The 27,682-nt window shown below is 42.3% G+C and overlaps 1 protein-coding gene across 3 annotated transcripts in view; it reads left to right on the forward strand.

Moving 5' to 3' along the window:
• Window positions 1-27,682, forward strand: part of FHDC1 (FH2 domain containing 1) — a 44,358-nt gene that overhangs the window by 11,527 nt on the left and 5,149 nt on the right. For all 3 annotated transcript variants that reach the window (XM_008000015.3, XM_008000016.3, XM_008000017.3), the window contains exons 3-11: window positions 6,534-6,595; window positions 7,240-7,342; window positions 13,639-13,724; window positions 13,818-13,918; window positions 15,872-15,942; window positions 16,100-16,207; window positions 17,964-18,034; window positions 21,086-21,203; window positions 25,477-25,641. In XM_008000015.3, coding sequence (XP_007998206.3) covers window positions 6,534-6,595; window positions 7,240-7,342; window positions 13,639-13,724; window positions 13,818-13,918; window positions 15,872-15,942; window positions 16,100-16,207; window positions 17,964-18,034; window positions 21,086-21,203; window positions 25,477-25,641 — 885 coding nt within the window. The remainder of the gene's footprint in view (window positions 1-6,533; window positions 6,596-7,239; window positions 7,343-13,638; window positions 13,725-13,817; window positions 13,919-15,871; window positions 15,943-16,099; window positions 16,208-17,963; window positions 18,035-21,085; window positions 21,204-25,476; window positions 25,642-27,682) is intronic.

Consider the following 27,682-nt stretch of genomic DNA (forward strand, 5'->3'; position numbering starts at 1 on the left):
TAGAACATTTAGTATAGGGATGGGCACAGTGGCTCACACCTGTAGTCCCAGCACTATGGGAGGCTGAGGCAGGCAGATCATTTGAGGCCAGGAGTTCGAGACCAGCCTGGCCAACATGGTGAAACCCTGTCTCTGCTAAAAATACAAACATTAGCTGGGCATGATGTTACATGCCTGTAATCCCAGCCCCTTAGGAAGCTAAGGGATGAGAATCGCTTGAATGTGGGTGGGGGAGGTTGCAGTGAGCGGAGATCGCGCCACTATGCTCTAGCTTGGGCAACAGAGCGAGACTCTGTCTCAAAAAAAAAAAAAAAAAGAAAAAAAAAGAAAAAAAGACATTTAGTATGGGAAGTTATGAAATATTACTATCCTTGTATCTTTGTTAACTAAAAATTAACTCTAAGAGACTGTAGATATGATAGTATAATAATAATTAAAACATAATACAGCAATTAGAAATAAAGACATATTGCTGGGGATGAGAACAGAGAGATTCAGCTTAAACTCATCTTCTCAGAGTTGCTGATCCCATCCCCTTAGAAGTCCTGTAGCTCCTGACCCTCTATTACTGACATTCCTCAGGCCTCCTGGGAGCCTTCCACCAGTGTTAGCTGAGGGTGTGTGTCTCCCTCTACAGTTTGACCAGCTCTTAAAGGGAAGGCTATATCTTAGCCATTTGGTATCTTCCAAAGGAAACAAAAGGTTACTGAACTGGACAGAACTGAACCAAAAGCGCAAAGGGATCAGCTTATGAGGCATCAACAGATCAAAATTGGGGCTCACAAAGAAAACACAGATATTGAAACACCTGAGGTCATTCACTATGATGTCTGCAGCCATATAACATTCACCATCTAGGAAATAAATAAAATGGCTAATTAGAAAAAGAAGACCACAGAGGAGAGAGAGAGAGAGAGAGAGAAAGAGAAAGAGACAGACAGACAGAGAGAGACAGAGAGAAGGGAAGGATGGAAGGAAGATTGGTTTTTCCAAATTTATGACAAGTAATATTAAATATTTTATTCTCCCACGCTGTAATTCAGCTGTCGGTCATTCTCACCTTTTGTTATGATGCCAGTATGTTCTAGAATTTCGGGATTGCTCACAATCCAGAACCGTAGAACTAGATAGAGCATTTCAAATACATTTGGGAAAAATGTGCTTCAACTGGGTTTTCATTTTTTTCCCCCAAAGTTAGGGGAAATAACAATTTCCAATTGACAGCCAACTAAACGTGAAAAAGAAAATGAAAAACCATCAAAACCCGAAAGCTAGGTCCATATTGGAGGATAGAGGAAGATCTTTACATTTTTGTTTTTCAGGACTTGAAGTGGGATGGAAATAGCCACTATGTAGTGTTACTTAAGTAGGTAAAGAAGCCCCCTTTGACATAAAAAACAAAACTGGTTTAAAAGTTCCTACCTTCACCTTGAGGACATTATGCTAAATAAGCCAATCACAAAGGACAAATACTATATGATTCCATCATAGGTAGTACCTAAAGTAGCCAGATTTATAGAGACAGAAAGTAGAATGGTGGTTGCCAGGAAATGAGAGGGGGAATGGAGAGTTAATTGTTTTTTTTGTTGTTGTTGTTGTTTTGAGATGGAGTCTCCCTCTGTCACCCAGGCTGGAGTGCAGTGGCATGATCTCAGCTCACTGCAACCGCTGCCTCCTGGCGATTCTTCTGCCTCAGCCTTCTGAGTAGCTGGGCCTACATGCACATGCCACCATGCCCAGCTAATTTTTTTGTACTTTTTAGTAGAGAGAGGATTTCCTCTTGTTGGCCAGGCTGGTCTCTAACTCCTGACCTCAAGTGATTTGCCCACCTCAGCATCCCAATGTGCTGGGATGACAGGTGTGAGCCACCGCACTGGGCTGAGAGCTAATTGTTTAGTGGGTACAAAGTTTCAGTTTTGCAAGATGAAGTGCTCTGGGGATGGACGGTGGTGATGGTTATACAACAACGTGGATGTATTTAATGCCACTGAACTGTATTCTTAAAAATTGTTATGGAGCCTGGGCAATTTAGTGAGACCCCCATCTCTACAAAAAACTTAAAAATTAGCCAGACATGGTGGCTTGTCCCTATAGTCCCGTTACATGGGAGGCTGATGCAGGAGGATTGCTTGAGCCCGGGTGGTGGAGGTTGCAGTGAGCTGAGATAATGCCACTGCACTCCAGCCTGGGCAGCAGAACGAAACCTTGTCTCAGTAATAGGAATAATAAGAAGAAAATGGTTATGGACCAGGCACAGTGGCTCAAACCTGTAATCTCAGCACTTCTGGAGGCCAAGACAGGAGGATAGCTTGAGCCCAGGAATTCAACACTAGCCTGGGCAACATAGTGAGACCTCATCTCCACAAAAAACAGTCTTAAAAATTATCCAGGTATCATAGCATACACCCATAGTCCCAGCTACTCAGGAGGCTGATGCAGAAGGATTGTTCGAGCCCAGGAGTTTGAGGCTGCAGTGAGCTATGATCACACCACCACACTCCAGCCTAGGTGACAGAGCAAGACCCTGTCTCTTAAAAAAAAAAAAAAAAAAGTTATGATGGTAATTGTTATTTGTATTTTACCACAACTGATAAAAAGTTTCTTCTTCCTTCAAAGGATATGGGAGGCAGATTTTGTAGTGGATTGATGAAGTGAATTGAAACTACAAAAGTTGTAGTAAAATAAACTAGGAGAGCGGATTTGGAGGTTTTAGCAAGAGTGGTGGTGTAGCCATTCACACGCCTCACTGAGTGGCATAGCACTGCTGACTGTTTCAGTGGGTATCAGCACAACCCTGGTCCTCTGGGCCCCCTTCTCATCCTAGTAGGAAATCCTTGAAATGAGTTGAGTGCATTAATTACCTCATTACCTTATATTTCTAGCTGCCTTGTTTGCCACTCTTTGGTAGGAATTTTGGGGGAAGAGCTAACGGACTCTGCAGTATGCTGACTGTACCGGTGGTAGTGACTTCTGTGGCGGTCCTGCCTGCATGTCCTGGTGTGGCCTGTTGATTGGAGCTGGTGGGAAGGAGGGGATGATGCAGTTTGCTCATTGGCTGGGTTTGTTTATCCCTATTCTTTGGGCAGTTTCTTGCCTCTGATTTGTCAGCGTGTGCAGCCAGTGAGTCCCACTGGGATCCCTTGTGCAGATTCCACTGCTCTGAATGATTCCAAAACACCACCCAACCCGACCCGGCTTTGTTTCTGAATGGCCCAGCTTTGAGACAGCAAGCATTTGGGAAGTGAGATAAGCTAATTTACATGTGTAGTGATAACCCTCTTTAAAGGACTTCAACAGTCACTCTTATAACACTGCTTTGGAAGGATCAAATGCGATAAAGTGGAGAAAGAGACTCCTCAGGCACTAGGCAAATCTGAGGATGCCGGGAGCCAGTGGGACTGTCCCTGAGTGGTATCAGTTGTCTCATTTTAATGTTGTTTGGGTGAAGTACTGGGCTCTGTTTTTCCTGTAAGGTGCTCAGTCACAGCCAGCCCAGGTTTTCCCTTAGGAATATCACCGAATTCTCTTCGTTTCTGAAACACAGCTTGAGCTGTAGAGATGCCTGCTTCCACAGCTGGGCTGCCCCTGGGTTGGGGCACCGTGGGCTGCTCCTGTAGGGCCAGGGCTCAGGCCCCTGGAGGCTCTCTTGCCTAGTGAGAACATGATTCCCATCCATCATCTCTCAGATACAGCTCTGGGGTCACCAGGGGACTTGGCCAGGCACACATAGCTTCTTACACATCTGCCCCCATTCCTGGAGAAAATTCACAATGCAAGCACCATGCTGGTAGGGAACATTTGCTGCGTCTCTATAGGAAGCCCAGTAATATGAAAACCCACAGACACTAGAGTGAAAAGGAGTCAAAGAGAACCAGGCTAGCCTATCAGTTCAACACTGCTCTAGGAAAGTCATAAAATGATGTCCATGAGGCTCATTCTCCTTACCTGTCCAGTAGAGATCATAAGAGTAATTTTCTCCTTCACTTTTCCAGCAGCAATGTCTCTGAATCTAGGCTGAGTGAAGAGAGTCCCAGAGGGTTGAGGAGTGAACAGGATGAGTGTGGGGCTTGGTTCATGTGGGGCGTGGGAGAGCACTGCAGTCAAGGGTTGAATGTAGCGGAAGGTGGCACTTCTGTGAAAAGAATACAAAACAAGTCGTTTCATTTATCCATCCTAGGTGAATGCAGAGGAAGTTCTTTGAACGTGCTATGTAACTATATCAATATACAGATTTTTATGCATGGCCTTTTAGTTTATGAATTATAGGAAACCCAGTTTTCTGTCTTCATAAATTGAGATTCCTTTTTTGGTATGAGCTTTTAAAGGGTGTTGAGTTTGACAGATTTTATTCTCACCTTCTTTTTTCTCTTCCCCTCTCCTCCCTTTACACTGAACTTGAACTGCAGTCCCTAGATAGGATTCCAATAAGGAGGCTACCCTTTCAGCTTCGGAGTTTATTTTATGGCTGGCAGGTGATTGTGTTAACCTGAAATAAACCCCGAGGTTAGTAAATAATGTGATTGTTAAAGATTGGTCTTCAAAAGAAGGCAACCATACTCTTGTAAAAATTTAACCTTATAGCCAGGAAGTGACATTAACGTTGGTTAACAGTCTTGCTGCTGGTTATAAACTCAGAAGCAGACCCAGAGATCAGGAATTTAGTCTGAAACCTGATTCTCTTTTGTTCACAGTGAATCACATACATTTGGAAAGGAAGAGCACTGTAACAACATTCCTATTTTAGCTAGTCTCCCTTTACCAAAAAACAAATGGGAAAAAAATGCAGCAGTTTTCAGGTTATCTTTCCTCCACGCAGCCTGGATGTTTGCATCCAGACATGGAAATGGCTTCTGTATTTAACAGCCAAAAAAAAAGTTCTAATTTCTAGTCCGATAAAGCCACTTAAAATTATAAATTTCGATCAATGAAAACCTGCTGCAGCCCAAATCTGGTTTTGACAGAATAGCTATCCCCTATTTCATGAAATAAAAGGATTCCCTGTATTGTAAGACATCCTGATTCCAGAGATCAGGAAAATGCAAAAACAAACAAACAAACAAAAAAGTATCTTAGCCTTGGGGAAATGTATACAGCACAAGATTTTTCTTTTGAAAATTTTGAGTAAATAAAATGTGGGACACTACCTTACTCTCTCCTAAAAGATCTACTGGACATATATAAAGTTTTTGAATGAAATGAAATTTTTCTTTTAGAAAAAAATTTAATGATGTTTCTGAAATATGACTTTATTGGTTCTTTTGCATCCATAAATCAGGGTTGGGACTCAATCTGCCATATCTTCAGAGTTGTTTTTTATTTTCTCAGTTCAAATCTCTCATGATTCTTGTTAGGCCAAGACATCCATTTCCAAATTGGGGCTTTTAAATGTGGGCAATATTATTCTAAGGGGAAATTACTAAATTAAAAACATTTAAAGTATGTATTTACAGTCCTCCCTCCATGACTGCAGATTCTGCATCCTCAAATTAAACCAACCATGAATAAAAAATATTCAGAAAAAAATAGAAAATAACAATACAACAATAAAAAATAATACAAACTTACAAATACAGTATAACAACCATTTACATAACATAATTTACATTGTATTAGGTATTACAAGTAATCTAGAGATGGTTTAAAAGATGCAGGAGATTGAACATAGATTATATGCAAAATTTTATATGACACTTATACATGCAATTTTATATGAGACTTGAGCATCCTCAGATTTTGGTATCCTCAGATTTTGGTATCCTCAGGGGTCCTGGAACTCATCCCCTATGGTACTAAAGGATGACTGACTTTACAAATACTTCTCTGCTTATGATGGGGCTGCATCCTAAAAACCCATTGTAAGTCAAAAATGTTGTAAGTTGAAAATGTGGCTGGGCACGGTGACCCACGGCTGTAATCCCAGCACTTTGAGAGGCCGAGGCGGGTGGATCACTTGAGATCAATAGTTCAAGACCAGCCTGGACAACATGGTGAAACTCCATCTCTACAAAACATACAAAATTTAGCCAGGCATGGTGGTGCATGCCTGTAATCCCAGCTGCCTTCGGGAGGCTGAGACAGGAGAATCACTTGGACCCGGTAGGCAGAGGTTGCAGTGAGCTGAGATGATGCCACTGCACTCTAGCCTGGGCAACAGAGTGAGACTCTGTCTCAAAAAAAAAAAAAAGAAAATGCATTTGATATCCCACTAAGCCCACAGTAAACTTGAAAAATCATAAGTTGAACCATCATAGGTCGGGACCATCTGTATATTAAAAGTTATATAATATTAAAATAGGTATGTTTTATTATTACATTTAAGGAAATATAATATCACTGTAGAAAACTTGGGGAGATGATAATCTTTTAATATTTGTAAAACTATGTTAAGAATATCTGTTAATCACCAGATTTATACATTGGGAATTGTTCTCTGATAAATTAGTGTTGCATTTTGATCGGTTTTAATTATCTACTTTCTCCATCTCTTTTTATTTGAATTTAGTAATCTTATGTGTCCTTATTTTTTTTTCCAGATTACTATTTTGGACGCAAAACGGAGCATGAACATTGGGATATTTCTTAAGCAATTTAAGAAGTAAGATTTTGCACGCTTTAGTCATATCCCTGCTGTCATTATCAAAGTCTGTGGGTGTGACTGAGCTGAAATTCAAATCCCTCACACCTTCAAATCCTTCTTAGAAGCATGGCTTGATGAGTCTGGAAGTGACTGTCACTTTCTGCTGTTTTCCTTCAGGGAAACGTAACATGGCAGCTTGAAGTATATGGAGAATTGCCCCAGGGCATCCATTCAAGCCTGTCCCATCAGGGACACCTTTAGAGTCACCTTTAGTGTCGCCCCTTCAGTGGAGGTTGGGCTGATGAGTCAAATAGCAGTTGGAGTTTTGTGTTCTGAAGTGTAAGGAGAAGGTTATGCGGGGGTTTCGGTGAGACCAAAGGGGATTATTTTTCTCGCAACAGAAGAGACTCCCCGTGGTTGTTGATGCTTTCAGCCTTTTTGGGATGCCCAAGGATGGTGGTCTGGGTGAAGGGCCCTGAGCAGAGTGTTGGGGTTCCCTGTTTTGAGGCAGTGGGGCTGTTCTGAGCACTCACACAAAACTGCCAGCCAGACCGGGAAGGAGGTGGGTGGGAAGGAGGGTGGATATTTGATTTCCACTGGCTTGCAGCTCTGTTGGCACTCTAGCAAACAGGAAACAGAATGTGATTCGTTGTCTTTTCAAGGTCTCCTCGGTCCATTGTAGAAGATATTCATCAAGGAAAAAGTGAGCATTATGGATCGGAGACCTTGCGAGAATTTCTTAAGTTTTTGCCAGAGTCAGAAGAGGTAAGAAATTCAGCGCATGAGTTGTAGATGTTAGGATTGATCATAAAAACTTAGTATTTGTAAGCATGTCAAAGCTCACATGGAAGTCCAGGAGCGGTGGCTCATGCCTGTTATCCCAGTACTTTGGGAGGCAGAGGCAGGTGAATCACCTGAGGTCAGGAGTTTGAGACCAGTCTGGCCAACATGATGAAACTCTGTCTCTACCAAAAATACAAAAATTAGCCCGGTGTGGTGGCAGGCACTTGTAATCCCAGCTACTCAGGAGGCTGGGGTATGACAATTTTCTGAACCAGGAAGGTGGAATTTGCAGTGAGCCAAGATCATGTCACTGCACTCCAGCCTGGGTGACAGAGTGAGAATCTGTCTCAAAAAAAACTCAGAGCCAGAGCTTTCTCACATAAAAGTCAAAAGTGACCTGGTAGAAAGAACATGGCTTATGGAGTCAGAGAATCTAGATTCAGATTTGAGCTGTTCCCTTAATTGCGAAAATGGAGCAAGGTTCTTAACTCCTGTGAACTTTAGTTTCCTCACGTGTAAAGGGAGGATAATGATGCTGACCTCATTGGATTGTCAAGATGATGAAATCCTGGTTATGCATCTAACATGGCACTTGGCGCAGGGGAACGCAATAAATTTTCATCATCCAAAGAAAAGGATTCCTTTTCTATCATCTAAAGATGACCTCTGCATAGTATAAACCCAGGTTATTTTATAATCCATATACTTTTAAAAAATAAGATGAAAACAATCATTTTTGAATAAAGATGCTCTAAAATTTTGGAGAGGTAGGTAAACTGTTAATAAAATGTCTATATAATTAACTCAAAGGCAGAAATTGTTGTGATAGTAATACATACTACCATTATATAAAGTTATTTATTTTGTTTGGACTGACTGAATTAACTGCATTGTTGAATGGTTAGGAGCTTGATAGAAAAAAAAACCCAGAAAAACAGTTGTATAAAACCTTCCAAAATTTTGATATTGTCCTTTATTTCTAAGGAAAAAATTCCTTGAAAAATTTCAGTAAGAAATTACACAAATGCCTATGCTTATAAATACCTAAATAATATAGACTCTTACAAAGTTTTTTACTTTATAAGTAAAAGTAATGGATAACTTTTTTTTTTGAGACAGTCTTGCTCTGTCGCCCAGGCTAGAGTGCAGTGATCTCGGCTCACTGCAACCTCCACCTCCTGGATTCAAGCGATTCTCCTGCCTCAGCTTCTGAAGTAGCTGGGATTACAGGTGCATGCCACCACACCCCGCCTAACTTTTGTTAGAGATGGGATTTCACCATGTTGTTCAGGCTGGTCTTGAACTCTTGACCTCAAGTGATTCACCCACCTTGGCCTCCCAAAGTGTTGGGATTACAGGCGTGAGCCACTGCACCTGGCCAACGTTTATAAGTAAAAAGTAAGGGTGACTTTTTAATATGTTATCCTTTTCACAGGCACTTCTGACTTCTCCCTCCCCTTTCCCACTCTTCTTCCCAGACATAATTTATGTAGCTTTACTTTAGTGTCATTAATAACAAGAGAGATATAATTGTATTTTTTGTTTTACATTGATTAGTGTCAAACTCACAATGCCAAATTTAGGATCTTAGTGAGTAACTAGAGATGTAGTTATATCTAGGTGTTCCTATTAACCTGGGCGCTCTCTCTCCCTCAAGTTTTCTCTTTGCACATTAAATGTAATTAACCCAAGCCAAGATTAATTAGTGGCAGTTATTCATGTTAGCAGTAGAGTCTTGAAGTCTTAAAGGAAAGGTACATTAAATCATAACTTACCCTGGATTGTACATACTGAACAGTACTTAATCTTTTCTGTGAAGGATAGGAGTTCCAAAATCTTGTTAGGATAGATAGTTTTTAATTAATTTGAGTTTTAAAACGATGTACTTGCTCTTCAAACCTTATTCCTGCTTGGGCTGTTCTCAAGGCTCCTTTCAGACCTCTCTGCGGGCCCACTCCTAACTGACCTCATCGTGTTGTTAAGTGAGGATCAGATTTGACAGCGCATGTGAAAGTGCTCTGAAAAGCTTTGAACTGCTAACTAAATCAAAGTTAGGCACGACGGAGGCTGCCAGCTCAGCTTCACGCAGCGGTGAGGTGGGAAACTGAATATAATTTTCTTAATATCTTCATTTCTCATTTAAAATTCAAAGGTGATTAGAAAATGCAAAGTGATTTTTCAAAGAAGCAAGTAAGCTGTCAAACCTCATATTTAAAAGAATTTTGTATCTTTGGGTTGTGTGGGGGATATAATTCAAAAGGAAGACTGTTGAGGGCAAGGTGATGAAAACCCACCCAGGCGCTGCCTTAAATCACCGAGACTCTGTCACCCCCAGTTAGCTAACCCGGGAGACGGGGTCCTGCCGAAATGAAAGTATTGGCCTGGAACCCTGAAATGCCTTCCCAGCCACTGAGCCAGCAGCAGCTGTTTCTCCCCGCAGCCTCCTGCTGCAGGGCCATCCTCAGTCTGAATATCTGGCGCGCTTGGTCACACTTCGCCTCCTTGTTTACATTACTGACTCTGGGCTTCAGCTCACCACACCCTCCAAACTCAACTGGGAGTTTCCTTCAGCAGGAACACCCTGACAGTCCCCAGAGCCGGCCGGAGCCCCTTCCTAAATACTCCGGGGTATCTGTGCTGCGGGAGGGGGTCTGGGGAAAGCCGAAGCCGCTCCCTGACTGCTGCCCACTGTAAGGACAAACTGTTTTTGTGTCCCCTGGCACCACTCAGACCCAGGGCCAACCCTGGAGTCTTTGGGTCTCTGGATGGAGGTTGGAGGATGTGGAAGAGGCCAAGGAGGAGGCAGGGCCAAGTAAGAGAGGTTTAGGAATGTGGCAGAAATATGCTAATAAATTCATAAGTGGACACGTAACCACGTGGCTCTCAGCCTATGTGTAACATTCTGTGCCCATTTTTAGCGCAATTAAGGACTGAACCTTTATTGAGTGCCCCTGTGTACTGGGCACTGACTGGACAGGGCAGAATGAAGTGAGATGAGATAATGTTTTGAAAGTGCTTAGCCTAGTGCCTGGCACATAAAAAGTCAATCCTAGCTATGATTCTTTTGTGTATTTTTCATTTAATCCTTGTGGCAATCTTATAAGACACTCCTGGTTTTACAGATGAGGAACTGAGGCTCACACAGGTTGGTTATACCTTGTCTGGTGTCACATGATTGCTGGGTGATACAGCAGTGGGGTGGACTTGAGCCCTGATTCCGCTGAGCCCAGCGTGGTTCTTTCTGCTGCACGCCACTGCCTGCCTTGGAGGAAGGAAGGGCAAAGGTTGTCAAAACCCCGCCTCGCGCTGCTGGCCTGCCAGCCTTTTCATCACCTCTGCTATCACAAAGTACTGGTGTGAATAAGTGTCACTTGAATAATACTGTAATCTTATCAGCATGCTGAAAGATATAAACGGAAACAGCCCTTTTCTCCTGCCTTCTCAGCTGACAAGCCAACCAAAGCCAAGGTTAATTTGTTGTTGAGAATTTCTCTGCCCTCTACCACAAATCTTTTATCTGGCACGTCTGTTCATCTTTCCTCTAATGTGCGGTTCACACTTGCAGAGGAAGAAGGTGGGCCCAGAAATGAAACTCTGGGAGGGTGTTCTTGTCCAGCACAGAGTTCCCAAGCCAGGGAACCCCCCACTGCACCTGACCAGCCCTTCCTCTGTTGTGGGCTGGTGCTAGACATAGTAAAAACTTTCTGTTCTCCTGAAGCAACTTGAGTTGCCTCTGCTGGACATTTGTAGTATGTTTCCCACCTTCTTCATTGACTCGGCTGCTGGGAGGGGAATGACAGGAGGCTCGTGGGTCTTCTGTTGGGTGGGTATGTTTGTGGGAAATCCTGCCATTTCAAGCCATGTGACTGGAATTAGATAGGGTGAAGGAGGCGTGCCCTTTGGAGTGTGAGAGTCTCAAGGAGCCTGCTCTCACTGTTACGACAGCAACCAGGCACAACCGGGGCCATAATGAGTGTCTCTTGGCTCAGCCCACAAAATTATGCCTAACCATGTTTAATAAATGTTTTTTTGGTAATGAGAATGCATAATAATTATAGGGTCTGTTCACCTTTCTTTTTTACTTCCCTGCCACTGTGAAGATACAATAATCCCTCTTAAAGAACATAAATCTCATTTTGAAATTGAACAAAGAACTGTATACATGGCATTTAAATTAAATACGGTCTTTCCATCACCCTTCTGTTGAAGTCCATAAATTTTTTTTAGCTTTTTACGTAAGTGAAGGAGATTAATCATTGCTCAGTTACAGTTTAGCACATGTTTAATAGAAACATTTACCAAGTTTACTTAGCATGACCTGTTCTTACACTTTAGACTGAAAACCATGCTGTGATTTTCAGAGGCTTCACACATGCTACATATATGGTCTTATACAACCTCCCTCTGCCCCTGCCCATATATAGTGAATTGTTAAACTCTAGTTCTGAAGGGGTTAGAACTCACCGTGTAGGTTTCTTAGCGCAGAAGCCAGGGACCGATTTGGGCTTAGCTAAACCAGAAGTGCCATGTGCCCTTAAATTTAATAAGGCTACAAATGGTCAATTCGCTTTGAGGCTCTACCAGTAAGGGAAATGCAATTATATAAATGGCTATTTTCTGTCCTAAATAAAGAAAATAGTCTTAAGAGTCAGAATTAATACTAGGATGTGAACTCGAAGTGTTACATTTTATATTTTCACATAATTGAGGTAGCTGTTTCAGTTTGTGGATCTTTGCAAATACTCCTTTCTTTATATTTTTGAACTGTCATTTCCTATTTTGCAGGGAACTTAAAATCATTTTGTTAATCATAACCAAGGGGGTGGAAGAGAATAAGCTTTATAAAGAATAATACGAAGTGTTAGCTACTTACTGGCAACAGTTAGCTGCAAAGATAGGCTGTACAGTATTAAGGTACTACTTACCATAAAGAATTTTGTTGGATGACTCTCTATTAACAGTGGACTTAGAAGTAGTTTTGCCATGGGAATGGCCAGTGTTCTGTGGGGAAGGCATGATTTATGATCTAATGTTGTTTGAAAACTTTCCTTTCATCTCCACTCTCACCTACTTGCTATTTGGCTATATACCTGTTGTCAGAACTCTTCTCTTTTTCCTGTATTACGGTTGAAGGAATAATTGTTTGTGTGTTTAAAAACTTAGTTTAGTTTATTTTTTAAAGAGTAATCATGTTCATTGTAGATATCTTAGAAAATAAAAATGAGCAACAGAGGAAAATAGCAGACAACTGTGATCCTATCACCTAGTGTATGTGGGGCTTTTTGGGGGAGGAGTTTCCCTATGTTGTCCAGACTAGTCTTGAACTCCTGGCCGCAAGTGATCCTTCTGCCTTGGCCTCCCAAAGAGCTGAGATTACAGGCATGAGTCACCACCTGGAGATGTGGGACTTTTTCATCTTTTTCCTGGGTATGTAGGTGTGTGTATGGGAGGGTTGGAGGTTAATAGCTACCTCTTTAAAAAATTTATAGAAATGGCATCCTGTACATACTATTTTATTGCCTGGTCTTTTCAGGCTGGAACCCTGCTTTTCCAGAAGCTGACCTCCTTTCCAGGCATGCACAGTAGGACTCTTCTGCCAGGGTCCCTGGGGGCAGTCTTAACAGTGATCTTCCCATTGTTTAGGCAATTTTCCTTTTTGTCTTTCTGCTGAAGAGCAGATATGTACCCACCTGAAGATACAGTAGTCTCTTCCTTTAAAGCTATTATATGTGAAGTGGGATTTGGCCACAGAAAGAAAATCTGTGTTAGATCTTATCAGTCTAAGTATTTTATATACAAAATACTCAAAATAAGATTTTTTTTTCCGTTTATGACTTAAAGGACCATATTATAATGACTCTACAGTCTTTTATTTCTTCTCCCAATGATCTCATTTCCAGATTATTGCTTACAGAAAATTTTCATCCTTAGAACTGATTCCTTTTTAGTCCCTCCCTTTTGTAACCTTCCTGAGGATTCTGCTGGCTCCAGCTCTCCTGTTTACACAAGACTATATATCTGTAGCTACATAAGTGACACTAACTCTTTGCTTTCAAATTTGTGAGTTTGTATTTTTCTTTTAAAAAAACCAAATAGCAGATGGGAGGATTTCCTTTTTTGTCTTTTCTAAATTAATTTGAATTTAGCACTAAAATCCTATTTTTTTAAGAAGAATTCAAAGATGAAATTTAAATAATCTTAAATTTTAATCTTAAAAATTAATCTTAAACTTTAATTTAAGTGATTTTATCTACCCCCCCTTTCCATTTGTCTTTTAGGTAAAGAAGTTAAAAGCATTTAGTGGCGACGTGTCCAAGCTGTCTCTGGCAGATTCCTTTCTGTACGGCTTAATTCAGGTGCCAAAGTAAGGATACAGCCGCTGGTCGTTAGTCTTCGCACAGTAAGATTTTTAAGCTAATGACATCAGATTCTACAGTTTTACTTTTTTATTTTTCAGCTATTCACTTCGGATTGAAGCCATGGTGCTAAAGAAGGAATTTCTACCTTCTTGCTCTTCTCTATATACAGATATCACAGTTTTAAGAACTGCTATAAAAGGTGAGTCAACATGTGATCCTTCACAGAATTTCTTTTTATTAATTTCGATAACATTTTTTTTAAAAAGCCAAATGAAATTGGACATGGAAAGTCCTGAATTTCTGATATACCCTTAAAAGGGAAATGAGATGTTACTAGGGATGCACTTAAGGTTTATTTCCATTGACATTTTTCCCCTGTAATGAATGTTAATTTGCATATTACCCTCCCACGGAAGGGAGTTGCTTTCATCTCAGGCTTCAGAGTCAACCTTGCTGGTTACCACTTGCTCTTGTTCCTCTCCTGGATGAGCTTTCTCTGTGTATGTTGGTATGTGGTGTGGGCTACGCACGTACACAAAGCCCAGGCCCCTGGCCCAGCTGCCTCTCTCCTCCCTGTCATGGCCTCCGTTGGTGGCTGGGACCCAGCCTTTCCAGAAGCAGACCTCCTTTCCTGGGGTCACCCGTGTGACTCTTCTGCCAGGGTTCCTGACGTTTCTGTTCTGTGGTGTCATCTCCCACTCCTCCATACTCCAACTTCTGCTGAGCTATTTAAATTTGAGAGGAGCAGATAGGCCATTTTCATTTATTGGACAACTCTTTACATTCTCGCCTGCCCAGCTTGGACAGCCTCTTCTCAGAGCTGCCCTGCCATCTCCTTCCGTAGGGGTAGGAGCTTTGGTTTCTGGCATCTTGGCACTGAGAATGCCGGCGGAGTTGCAGCTGGTGTCTTCTCAGCTCCCAGCTGTATTCTCTGGCCCTTCCTGACACACTTTTCAGCATGCGTCAGTGCCAGCCTGATTTCCTTTTGGTCATTTTCTGTATTTCTAATTATTGTTGTAGAATTGTTTATTCCTATTTGGTTTTTCTGTTTACTTGCTCTGACCTGTTTTGAGATAAAATTTTTCTCTTTGGTCCATCATATTTTCTTCATTTTAGAGAGGAGACTAAGAAGGAAAAAGATTTTTTAAAATTTCAGTGTAGAGGCCTTTAACATTTTTTTTCCATACTAACACTATTGCAGCAACTTTGGAAGGTTTGTTCTGGAAGAATATGTTTTTATATTGAGCAATGCAAACTTGTGGGCATGGGAGAAACATTTCTTATCTGGTCACCCTTCAGAAACTGGCCTTCTTAGATAACACAACATAGGCAGTGATCCAACTGTAATTTTTTGAAAGTATTATCAGACTTAATGGAGAATATTAACTTAAAATGTCAGTGATGTTTTATTATTTATTGACAGTGTAATTTTAATAATCAAGTTTTCTTTTTACCTTTCTAAATGTATTAAAAATTTTTAATTTTGTTTCTTTGCATGGGTGTATAAAGAATTTGGTGTTAATAAAGAACTAGTTTACCAATATATTACAATGATAAGTTTCTTTCTAAAGCTTTCAGCCAATCCAAATGAAATGTGTGGCTTTGAATAAAATGAAAAGATTCCCTGGATACCTGGGCCCTCGCAGTTTGTGCTTTGCAAGTTATTTACATGTTACCCCAGCTTGTTTATTTTTTTATCTCTTCATAACTCATTGACTAAGCAAAACGTTGCTTGCTGTTTTCATATTCCATAAATGCAGTCTCAAAGAGACTGCATACTCAAACAGTAGTGGATATACAAGGAAAAATTAAATAACTGCTGAGAGGGAAGTTAACTCCTATGTCACGGGATACTGCTTTGCATCAGGCTTTTGCATTTCTCACTAATTGAAAATTTTTATTATTGAACTATTTTGTGCTATTTAACTATCATACCTATTTGATTTCTAAGTAAACACTATGACATGGATTGCCGGTAGCAAATGATGTGTTAGGTATCCCATAGAATGTATTGCTTTGTTTGTTCAGTTTTATATACAGTTTAAGGTCACAGCTTGCTTCAGACACACTTGAACTTGGATGTGGTAGCTCTCTTTTGTGCATTTGAAGCTGAAGGCTTCTCTAAGATGCTGTGATGTGTTCTTTTTGATAGAACTGATGTCATGTGAAGAGCTACATTCTATATTACACTTGGTGCTCCAGGCTGGGAATATCATGAATGCAGTAAGTAAAATCCAACGATTGTAATGTTATGTTTTCAAGCTTATTTGTCTGTCTAAAGGTGTTTGTCTGTGTGTGTGTGTGTGTGTGTGTGTGTGTGTGTATATATATATATAAAAAATGTATACATAATTTTTTCTTTTTGATTTGTCTTCTTTAGGGAGGGTATGCCGGCAATGCAGTGGGATTTAAACTGTCTTCTTTGCTCAAATTGGCAGACACAAAAGCAAACAAACCTGGGATGAATCTCCTGCACTTTGTTGCACAGGTATGTGGAAATGATTAGGACTTAGAGAATGCGTATGAATACCCCTTGGAAGCAGTGAAATTTTTCCCAGGCATAAGATAGTGTCAAGCAGGGTTAGGAAAGGACATGGCAAGTTCCAAGACAGTTCTGTTTGCAGAAGCAGCATTAGCAGATTCCTGAGTTGTACTGCACCCAGGGCTATAGGACGAAGGCAAGTGGGAGAGTGAAGCAGAGAGGCTGGTGAAGCCAGCTATGAAGGATTTAAGTGTCAAAGGTGGGGAATTTGGATTTCATGCTTCAGCAGTGGGGAACCAACAGGAGTTTGTGCACAGTGTAATAGCTTGACTGGAGCTCTTTTGTTTTTGTTTTTAGGCAAATAAGGCACTATGGAGGCTGGGTTAGAGTAGAGAAAGAACTAGAAATAGGAATATACCTCTGCAGAAGTTGGCTGTAATTGTTTGGTGAGCGTTGAGGGAGGGTACTGGTCATAGGGACAGAGAATAGAGAGGATGGAGGATTGAAATACTCCTGATGTGGAATTGACTAGATTTGTGAGCAGTTATGTGTAGAAAGATCACTTCTGTGTTTCTCTGTGAACCAGGCATTTGAGCGCAATGCTGCTAGCACAGGGTTTGGGATCTGACTCTCTCCATTGCTTTTTTTTTTTTTTTTTTTTTTGACTGGGTCTCTATAACACCAAAAGAGTGAGGTACAAAGTGGAAAATCAAAGACAGTTGTCTCTGTTTTGAAATGATCTCAACTAATCGAACTGATTTTCTTTTCCTCCATTGAATCACTCAGTTATTTTGACATCAGTGCCATAGTCGTAGCTTTAACCTGGGGAGGAAGCCATGGTGCTGTCTTGTTTTGAATGTGAGCTTCAGAACAGGACAAGACTGGGAGATTTTGACTGTCCTTTGCTAGCTGTACTTCCTGAGGCAAGTTACTTAAACCTGAAGACCCTCAATTTCTTCATCTAATGGTGAGAGTAGTGGTAACTTACCCCAAAACTAGGTAATTGAGAGTGCTGAAGGAGCCGACTCCATAAAGTGCTTATCTCAATGTTTGGCCTATGGTGAGCTCTCCATAAATAACCATACACACTATTATTACTATATTCTTCAGAAGAAAAAGGGCCATGTTTAACTTGGGACTTGATTGAAAGGTTAATTTTAAGGCATCAAAAGAAGAAAATGTGTTCCTTGCCCAGCATGGGTTATGGATAGTATTCGGGCACAGCTCTCTTGAATCCAAATGTCCAGGCCCTCTGGGTAATTTGGTCTCTGTCCGTGTGGGGAGGCCTCCTGGGTCAGTCATTGCTTCCTTCCCACCTGCCTTCCTCTCACCTTCTGAACAGGTGAAGAATCCAAACACTGCCATGGCTCCTGTACCTTCTGATTAAACTCTGTTTGCAAACTGGTTTAACAGCTGAAGGTATCTCGTTCACTGAAAGGCATGCTCACAGGTCTGGGTGGTATTTAAGCAGGATATGTTGGATTCTTTCAGAAACAAGGGGCCCTGCTAAGCTGCAGCCAAATGCTCATTAATTGTATTTTGTGTCAAGATCAGTTGCTTTGGCAAGTTAAATGTATCTTGAGAGTAGGAGAGTTCTAGCGAATCTTACTAAGAGTATCAGAGTTCATGTCTCAGTGAAATGCTTTGAATGTGTCAAGTTTAAAAACAGCAGCAGTGATTCTAAGATTCCTTTAAGCCCTAAGAAAATTATTTCCTTCCAGCTTTATCAATATAGTGAGAGGAAATTCTGCTTTTGTTCCAGGAAGCCCAAAAGAAAGACACCATTCTTCTCAACTTTTCAGAAAAATTGGATCACGTTCAGAAGACTGCTAGGTGAGCAAGTGAATTGTGAGAATTCAAGATTCTTTACCTTTTTATGAAAACTGATAAGTAGTTAAAACCTTTAGATTCCAGTTTGAACTCTAAAAGGTTTTGTTTCATTGAACTTTCAGACTGTCCTTCATTTGCTTAACACAGATGTGTGTGCACCTTTGGAATTTGGGGGTTCTGAAAAATCTTTATTTGTAAACTAAAGAAACTATTTCAGTCTATTCTAATGAATATCATCAGTATTAAAACTATGGATTAAGAATTTCAGATCCCTCCACACCCAAGAGACACAGCTTAAACAACACCGCCTATTTCCCTGGGAGTTGGTATATATCAATCAAACTTTCATGGCCACATTTCACTGTTTCCTTGTAGAATCTAATATGGTACATTTATTTTCCTTTGCATTAAAAGAGTTTGGAACTGTACCAAGAGCTGTGAAACAATTTTACTTTAAATTAGTCACTCACAGAGAAAGGCACATACAAAGTATCTGCCAAACATAAGGCTCTAATTACATCACTCTAATTTGCTTCTGATCCTAATATAGATATGTAACTTAATGTGGCTAGATTCTGTGTGTATATACTATTTTGACTTTTGTATATGTGTTTTTAAATTTATATTATATCCACGCATTCCACGGTAAATGTTCAATAACCAGCTGTTGGAGAAAAAAGTCCTGATTTGTAGCATTTGCTGATTTCCGTGTTGTAAATACTGTCACCATGGCTGATGTCAAGCTGCTGACATATGTTATTGAATACAAATTAAGAAGAGACACCCGCAGTTGGTTCTCATGAGCGGGTTCAGCCACCGCTTCATGTGTCAACCCAGTTCCTAGCATATACTTATTATTTGAGTGAGTGTATCCAGCTATGACATCTGTGAACCATATGCATATAAATAAATGAACCATAGTTCACAGCCCTGCCACTGGCCTGTACCTCAAAGTTACTGATTCTATGACCATCTAACCACAGATTACATATCTTTCCCAAAGTGGGATTATCAGTTCAAAGGTGTAAACAGTTCAGAATTCATGTTTATAGATCTCTAGATTATTCTCCAAAAAGTGGACATCTTATAAGATAAGAACCTTTCTGGTTTTGAATTACTGAAAGAAATTTATGTGGGAACATTTTTACTCTAATTAGGAATAAAAGGAATAAAAATGTTCCTAAGAGACATATAGGTAGAAATTAGCATTATATTTTTGAAATGGCGTTTCTGGTCAGAGCTGGATTGGAGCTAGATATTGTCTTAGAAAAATCCTATTCAGCAAGCTTGTTTATTTGAAATGGAAGGTGAAATACACTTGTGAAGTACAAGCAGGTCTCAGATACGTGCCGGTGACCAGTGAAGGTGGAAAACTTTGTTGCACAAAGAAAAATTTGAATTGTCAGTGGAAGCATGAATGCGTCCTAATTTATGAATTTCACATGCGTTTTAGGTTTCGCCTACTCAATTTTCTGGGTAACAGAACCGTCATTCACATTCTGCCTATCTTTTGTTTTTTTGAGACAGAGTCTCACTGTGTTACCCAGGCTGGAGTGCAGTGTTGCAATCTTGGCTCACTGCAATCTCCGCCTCCCAGGTTCAAGTGATTCTCCTGCCTCAGCCTCCCAAGTAGCTGGGACTACAGGCAGCTGCCACCATGCCCAGCTAATTTTTTTGTATTTTTAGTAGAGATGGGGTTTCGCCATGTTGGCCAGGCTAGTCTTGAACAACCTTAGGTGATGTGCCCACCCCACCCTCCCAAAGTGCTGGGATTACAGGCCTGAGCTACCGTGCCAGGCCCACATTCTGCCTATCTTGATTTAATGTATATAACAAAAGCATTGCAATCAATCCAACCCTTAATTTGCAGAATTAGGGCTGGCTGTGGTGGCTCATGCCTGTGATCTCAGCACTTTGGGAGGCCAAGGCAGGAAGATTGCTTGAGACTGGTAGTTCGAGACCAGGCTGGACTACATAGTAAGACCCTGTCTCTACAAAAATTTAAAAATTAGCTGGGTGTGGTGGTGCACACCTGTGATCCCAGTTACTTGAAAGACTGTGGTGAGAGGATCACCTGAGCCCAGAGGTCTCACTGGGCTCACTGCAGCCATGATCTTGCCACTGCACTTCAGCTTGGGCAACAGAGTGAGAATGTCTCTTTTAAAAAAAGTAATAATAATAATAAAAATCAGCTGGGCCTGGTGGCTCACACCTGTAATCCTAGCACTTTGGGAGGCCGAGGCCGGCAGATCACTTGAGCTCAGGTGTTTTAGAACAGCCTGGCCAACATAGTGAAACCCCATCTCTACTAAAAATACAAAAATTAAGCTGGGCGTGGTGACACACACCTATAATCCCAGCTACTCTGGAGGCCGAGGCATGAGAACTGCTTGAACCCAGGAGGCAGAGGTTGCAGTAAGCCAAAATCAGGCCACTGCAATCCAGCCTGAGTGACAAAGGAAGACTGTCTCAAAAAAAAAAAAAAAAAAGTTACACATTTGTTAGCTATGTTTTAGTTCTCTGTAAAATATAAAAAGCTTGCTGTGGCCACCTGTGGTGAACAACATGGAATCTGCTGTTCTCTCACTGTTACCTTTAGTGTTAGAATTATCAACATATATCGCCTTGCTTCTTATGGGTTAGAGTTTCATATTTGTGTTTAGTGGCCCATGGAAAGCATATGAATCCCAGAATCCTGCTGGTATTTAGTTTGTAATGCTTATTGCATAAAGGTGTTCAGAGCTAGTTCATGAAAAGGTATACAGGTCCCATGGTTTTGATGATCTCACCATCAAGAGCACAGTTACAGCCTGTTCTCTTTCAACCAGTATATGTCTTTAGAAACAAATCACCTCTTAAAGCAGGAGGAAACGCAAAAGATCTACATACAGGGGTAGGTATTTAGATCATCACAATATCATAGATCATAAGTATCATCGCAGTAGCTCTCCCCTTCTGTTTCCAAGGTTGAACAACAGTTAGTCTTATTTCATATACCTACATGACACATGGCTTCCTTGTTCCAGCTGCCCACTCTCCCCTTTCTTCTTTTAGATTATCCCTGGAGAACACAGAGGCAGAACTGCACTTGTTGTTTGTCAGGACAAAATCACTAAAAGAAAACATCCAGCGGGATGGTGAACTTTGTCAGCAGATGGAAGATTTTCTTCAGGTTTGTAGGTGACTCAAGTCAGTCCCTCTAATCTCATCTCCCAGCAGCACCCCAGGGCTGGTTAAATTTGCATGGGTGTATTTGTGGAAGCAGCAGTTCCCATTCATATTTTTTTTCTCCAAGTTAGTAAAAGGAACTTGGTATTTCCATGCCCATTCTTTGCAGAGAATGTTAAATGTGATCTAAGCCTGATATATATATTTTTTGTTTTTCTGTTTGTTTGACTGTTTTGTTTGTTTGTTTGTTTGTTTGGAGATGGAGTCTTGTTCTGTCGCCCAGGCTGGAGTATAATGGTGTGATCTTGGCTCACTGCAACCTCCGCCTCCCTGGTTCAAGCAATTCTTCTGCCTCAGGCTCCCCAGTAGCTGGGACTACAGTCGTGCACCACCACATCTGGCTAATTTTTGTATTTTTTCAGTAGAGACGGGGTTTCACCATGTTGGCCAAGCTGCTCTCAAACTCCTGACCTCAGGTGATCTGCCCTCATTGGGACTCCCAAAGTGCTAGGATTACAGGCATGAGCCACCGCACCCAGCCTGAGCCTGACGTATTTGTTTAGGGTCAGTGCTTCTGCGAGGCTCCTGTTGTTCACTGCTCAGTTTGCACGATTGCAGTTTACTGTGGTGAACTGGTATCAGCCATGGAGTTGCACTTGGGCTATACCTAGCAACTCAGGTTTTGTTTCTAAACCAATTAAACTTTTGGATAACAGAACGAAGTTCCACAGAAATTGAGACACCTTAGAACTTGGGCTGTCATTTCTTCACTTGTTTACATTGAAGAAACAAGCTGCGTTTTGGCATGTTTTATAATGAGAGCAGCAGAACACATGAGCGCTGTGCCCGTCAACACCAGGAGTATACAGGGCCCACAGGGTGTGTCAGGAGCTGCTCCAAATAACATCAACAAAAAACAGCAGAGTGGACATGTTTGTGACAGCTCACTGTGACTCACTAATCACATAGTCTGACATACTTCTTTTATCTTCCTTATTAAAAAAAAAAAAAAAAAAGGCACCATCTCATGCTTTTAGTCTTCAGCGAAAGGCTGTGCGATCTGAAATGTTGTTAGTGTTTTGAGACCTATGAGGTGGAATCGTGTGGCAGAACTGCCTGGGCACTGGGGGGAAACAGTATGCTCCTGAGGTTGTGCCAGCTGAAGCCTTTGCTTCTTAATTCAGCTCCTTCAAAATATTATGACCTTCGGCAGATGCTTGATTTTGTTTGGCTCTGCTGTGAGTTTATTTTTATTATTAAACGTGCTCTGTATTTTCCTTCAAGTAAAACCAAATTAATTTTCTTGTTACAAACACCACCACCACCACCACCACAAAAGTACTGAACAGTAAACAAATGCGTTAAACAAATCCAGAAATTCAAGAATAAGGACCATCGCACATCAAGATTAAAATTCTGGATGTTTCATTCTTCCAAGTTCTCATATTAACTATTACCATCTCATAGGCAATATTCATACAGAGAAGCTTAGGATGAAGAACAGCTCTGACTTAGCCTTACCTCTGGACTGCTTTTCATAGTCAGTCTTGTTTTACCCCTTTACACTTCTTTCTGGCAGTCATTTTTTTCTTTTTTTCTTTTTTTGAGACAGAGTCTTGCCCTTTCACCCAGGCTGGGTGCAGTAGTGTGATCTCGGCTCACTGCAAGCTCCGCCTCCCAGGTTAAAGTGATTCTCCTCCCTCAGCCTCCTGAGTAGCCAGGACTACAGGCGCATGTCACCACACCAGGCTAATTTTTTGTATTTTTAGTAGTGATGGGGTTTCACCATGTTAGCCAGGATGGTCTTGATGTCCTGACCTCGTGATCTGCCTGCCTTCCAAAGTGCTGGGATTATAGGCATGAGCCACCATGCCCAGCCAGTCTCATTTCTATCTCTATAAGTAAAACGTTTCATACAGCTATGTACTCTTCCTTCTTAAATTCAACTTCCTTTTGAATAGGTGAGATAAAATTCTTCAAGGTAGGTCAGGGCCAGGCCACACAGGTCTCTGAACACCAGTCTGAATGCTGGACTAAACCCTATGCCATAAGAGGTGGGGAGCTCTTCAAGGATTCAAGCAGAAAAATAACAAGAACACATTTTTGCAGATCTGTTTCAGCATTTTCACCCTTGGGGTAAGAAACACTGAGTAAACTTGTTTGAAACTTTGGTTTGTAGCAGGCAAGTTAGAGATGTAAGGTTGAATTGGACACTACAGCTGCTAACCTGTTGTCATTCTTGCTTTGCCAGTGTAGCTTTGAACTTTTCCATTTCTGGCCCTAATCATGTAGAACTCCTGGCCGGTAACTTCAAGTATGGTTACTGTTCAGATCCACATTTAGAATGTTCCATTTTCCCAAGTCCAAAGGGTGACTTCAGTGTATTTAAGTTTTTCCTTCCTGGTACTCTGTCAATCCCCACAGGATCTAGAGATGAAACATACGAGGTGGAGCTGAGCTCCCATGTAGATTCTTGTCAAGAGGCCTATTTTTCTGTAGTTGAGCTGTTCTTGGCTGGAATCCATCCTTCCCCCTGTGGAAGAATGACAGGCAAAGATTTATCCTTTCATTAATACCATTCCTCCATAAAGAAAAATACAGCACGAATGCACACACTGCCTTGGGCTACTGACTCAGATGGTTACTTTCTCTGGTATTTGGTTTCCTACATAGTTTTGGTTTCCTACTACCTCTTGAGTGTGTTTGGGTTAAGAGAAGGGCTTTTAAGGGGGAAAGTGGGTTGGAGTGGGTAGGAGGTAGCATCTTCACAGAATTTCCCTGTAGGTTCCGTAGCTCTCCACGCAGGTTCAAACAGCAGTTTCACCCCTCCAAAGTGGCCAACTTTAGCTTTACCGTTTCCCAGCCCAACATTTTGCTTCACTCAAAAAATGTTTTCAAATACAGGCTTTTTTTAAAAAACATGACACATGTGATTTCATAGAGTAACATACTTCATACATTCCTTCTTCATCTAACCATTATTTCCCAGTAAACAAGGAAGCAACATAGGCTAGGCACAGTGGCTTACCCCTGTGATCCCAGCACTTAGGGAGGCTAGGCAGGAGGATGGCTTGAGGCCTTCCTGGGAAACAGGGAAAGCCTGTCTCTACAAAATATTTAAGTATTAGCTGGGTGTGGTGGTGCGTAGCTATAGTCCCAGCTACTCAGGAGGCCGAGGTGGGAGGATTGCTTGAGCCCAGGAGGTCGAGGCTGCAGTGAGCCGTGATCACACCATTGTACTCCAGTCTGGGTAGTGGAGTGAGACCCTGTCTCAACATAAGACTTCAGTGTGATTCCAAATATTCATTCTGCATGGGCTGTGGCTGCTATGGAGCCCTTTTTCTCTGCACCGTACTACTTCCTCATGCAGCTCCCCATGTTGTCACTGAACTGCCATGAGGGAAGTGTGTGTGACCCTTGGACATGGCAGATTCCATGCTGAAGGCCTTGGAACTCATTGGAGGAAAACAAGCTTCCTTCCCATCACTGTGTTGAGGCAGTGCAGTACCAGATTGCATAGGGGCCTCAGAGACTTATTTGTCCTAGAAGAATTCGGAGAAAATGAAGAAGCGAAGAGGGTGGATTTGTAAAGGACAGTAATGCCTAGCCCTCGGGACCCCTCAGAATCTCCTGGGGTGGTGCTTTCAGAAAATATTAGTGTTGGATCCACCCTAAACTGGTGAAATTGAATGGGAGGGATGCAGGCATGGCCTGTTGCCAAGCTTCCCAGCTGACTTGGATCAGCACCCCCAGTTAGGCACGAGGGCTTTGGTCCTGTGGGGGTGACCCTGACCCTCACAGAGCTCAGTTGGGATTAAGTTTAGACACCCTCTCGGTGGGGCAAAATTGATAATGCATCAGTACAGCGAGTAGCTTCAGGGACCCTAAAGTAAACTCTTGACCCATGTAAAACTCAATTTTAAGAGGAGGAGGAACAGATGAAAAATGGATCTTCCTTGGTGAAACCAACTGTATACCCATGTAATTTTTTTCAGTGACATTAAAAGTGAACATTTCGTTAGTGACGTTCTGCAGGTTAAAGCTCTTCAATCTATCTTGTTGCTTATCTGGGTCTCACACGGGAGTTCACCTTGCTTTTCCCGAGGTTTGGTCTGAGTTGAATTATTTTCCTTTTGGCTCTGATTGCATTGGCCTTGCAATAAACCTTCCTTTTCCAAGACCCCAGAGCATGTCTTCTCTGGACACCCGATGCAGTGCCTGGCGCCGCATCAGCTGACCACGTTTACCTCAGTGTGTGTTCGTTTGTTTTTCTGCAGTTTGCCGTAGAAAAGCTGAGGGAACTGGAATGCTGGAAACAAGAGCTCCAGGACGAGGCCCACACCCTTATAGATTTTTTCTGTGAAGACAAAAAAACCATGAAACTGGATGAATGCTTTCAGATATTTAGAGATTTCTGTACCAGGTTCAACAAAGCAGTTAAGGTATGGCTGGCGGCATCTGTGTCTCGGGGTTGCTTGGATTTTTATTTTGCTTCTTCTCGACCTAGTCCTCTGCCTACCACAGAAAGGCACTTTGCATCTCCACGGTTTCAGGAACATCTGACCCAGGTGGCATTGCCAGGCTCTCGGCTGGGATTGCTGGAAAGTGGCTCTGCCATCCCAGCCCCAAGGGCTTGTGTAGCATCCAGGGCGGCATCTGACTGCCTCTGCTGCTTTGGTGCACAGGCTGTCTGACGCTCACATTAATGCCTTGAGAGCATTTTGTTAGTAAAGTTCCTCCATGATGGCAGTCATACCATTTAAAAGTCTCTTGAAGATCCTGAATGTCTTCCTCACCCGCTCCCAGAAGAGAATGTCCCCTTTCAGGGAGACTTCTGTTGTGGTGGGATGATGGGACGGCCCTCCCTTTCCCCTCTTCCAAGCTCTGCTGCCGTCACTGTGGGATTGGCACCAGGGCAACCATGTTGTCCTCCCCAGAGCGGTCTTCCAGATTCCCAAATAACCACACAGCCTGCTGCCGTACTGAGCAAAACAGCTACATTTGTTGCCCTTCAACCACCAATTCCAGTCATCTCTGGGTTTTATGTAGAAGCCAGAAAACTCTCTGGGTTGCTTGGCTTTCAAGTAAAACTTTAATCCGTCAATTGAAAGCACACCGGCCACTCACATCCCTTCATTCCGGGTGGTGACGAGGAAGCAAAGCTTCTGAGTCATCTCTCTGCCTCCAGCTGGAATGCAACTTTGTCCATAGCTGAATTTCTTTGAGGGATTGGTCAGATTTCTCTCAAGCCCAGAACTGCTTTGTGTTCTCAACCCCTCCTTTCTCTATCCAGTTAAGAGAAGGAGGCTTAGCCTGTGGCCACGTTTGTGCTCCTCTGGCCAAGAAGTGAGCTCAGCTGTGGGAGGCAGTGGTGGGTGTCAAGGCCAAGTTGGCTCTTAATGAGGCCCTCACTCCCAGGAATTCCACAGGCCTGTGAAGCCACCTGTGTGATGCTCTCAGCCCCACTGTCCTAAGAGCCAGGCACCGGTCCCACCACCACCACAGGCAACCTTGAAAGAAGACCTGAGAGACTTGGGGACGAGATGGGAGGCTGAGGCTAGAGCTGCAGGAGGAGCCAAGAGTCCCCAGCTAGAGCCCCACAGAAACAGAAACTTGGAAGGGAAAGGCTATCGTTGGAGGAAATTGATTGTCAAGTAAAACTGCTAACGATAACACATTTGGGCTGTGAGATCCACATATTTCCATGACACAATCTATTTAAAGTACACGGCCAGGTGGTACCGAGTGCTTTGGTATGTGAGCTTGCTCTGGTGCAGTTTGGATGGGAAGGGCTGGGTACTCGGGAGCAGGGTGAAGGGCTGAAGGATTCGTAAAGCACACCTGCACCTCTTCCTCTTCTCTGATTGTGGGAACAGGCTAGGACGTGAGCGACAGAGCCATGTGCTGCAGGCTGCAGCTGGCAGAGCCACCATGCCATGTGTGGTGTTGCTTTACCAAAGAGCAGTCAGCGAACAGAGCTGAACAGAGCATCTCTTAATATCATGGCTATACATTAAAACATCCAAATCATTGTTAAGTAGAATGTGCTACACATGAATGTGTATAGGACAGATCCATGCGGCACAGAAGTACAATTTGAGGCTCACTCTTTATACACCCACAGTATTTTTCTCTCAGCTATTGCCTATATAGCGCTTTCCTGGAAGTCCTCTCTGTCTTACACTGCTCAGAAACAGAGCTGGCTTTCCTGGGAGTTGAGGTCGTGTGCATATGTGGAAGGGCAGCCTCCACTGGGCAGTGCCTTGGCTGGAAAGCTGGAAGTTGGACCCAAGGACCGGATAAAAACTGTAGACAGATTGTTGGGCCAGGTCTACGGCATTCACCCTCTCTGGCCAGATCCCTGGTAGCTTTGCAGAGCCTCACCCTCCCTCCACACACACACACAGACACACACACGTGCGCGCACACACACACAGCCTCTTTCTCAGTGTAAGACATGACCCAGAGCTCCCCTCCATGCCT

This window comes from Chlorocebus sabaeus, chromosome 7 (genome assembly GCF_047675955.1).
Source record: "Chlorocebus sabaeus isolate Y175 chromosome 7, mChlSab1.0.hap1, whole genome shotgun sequence".
NCBI classification, from domain to species: domain Eukaryota; kingdom Metazoa; phylum Chordata; class Mammalia; order Primates; family Cercopithecidae; genus Chlorocebus; species Chlorocebus sabaeus.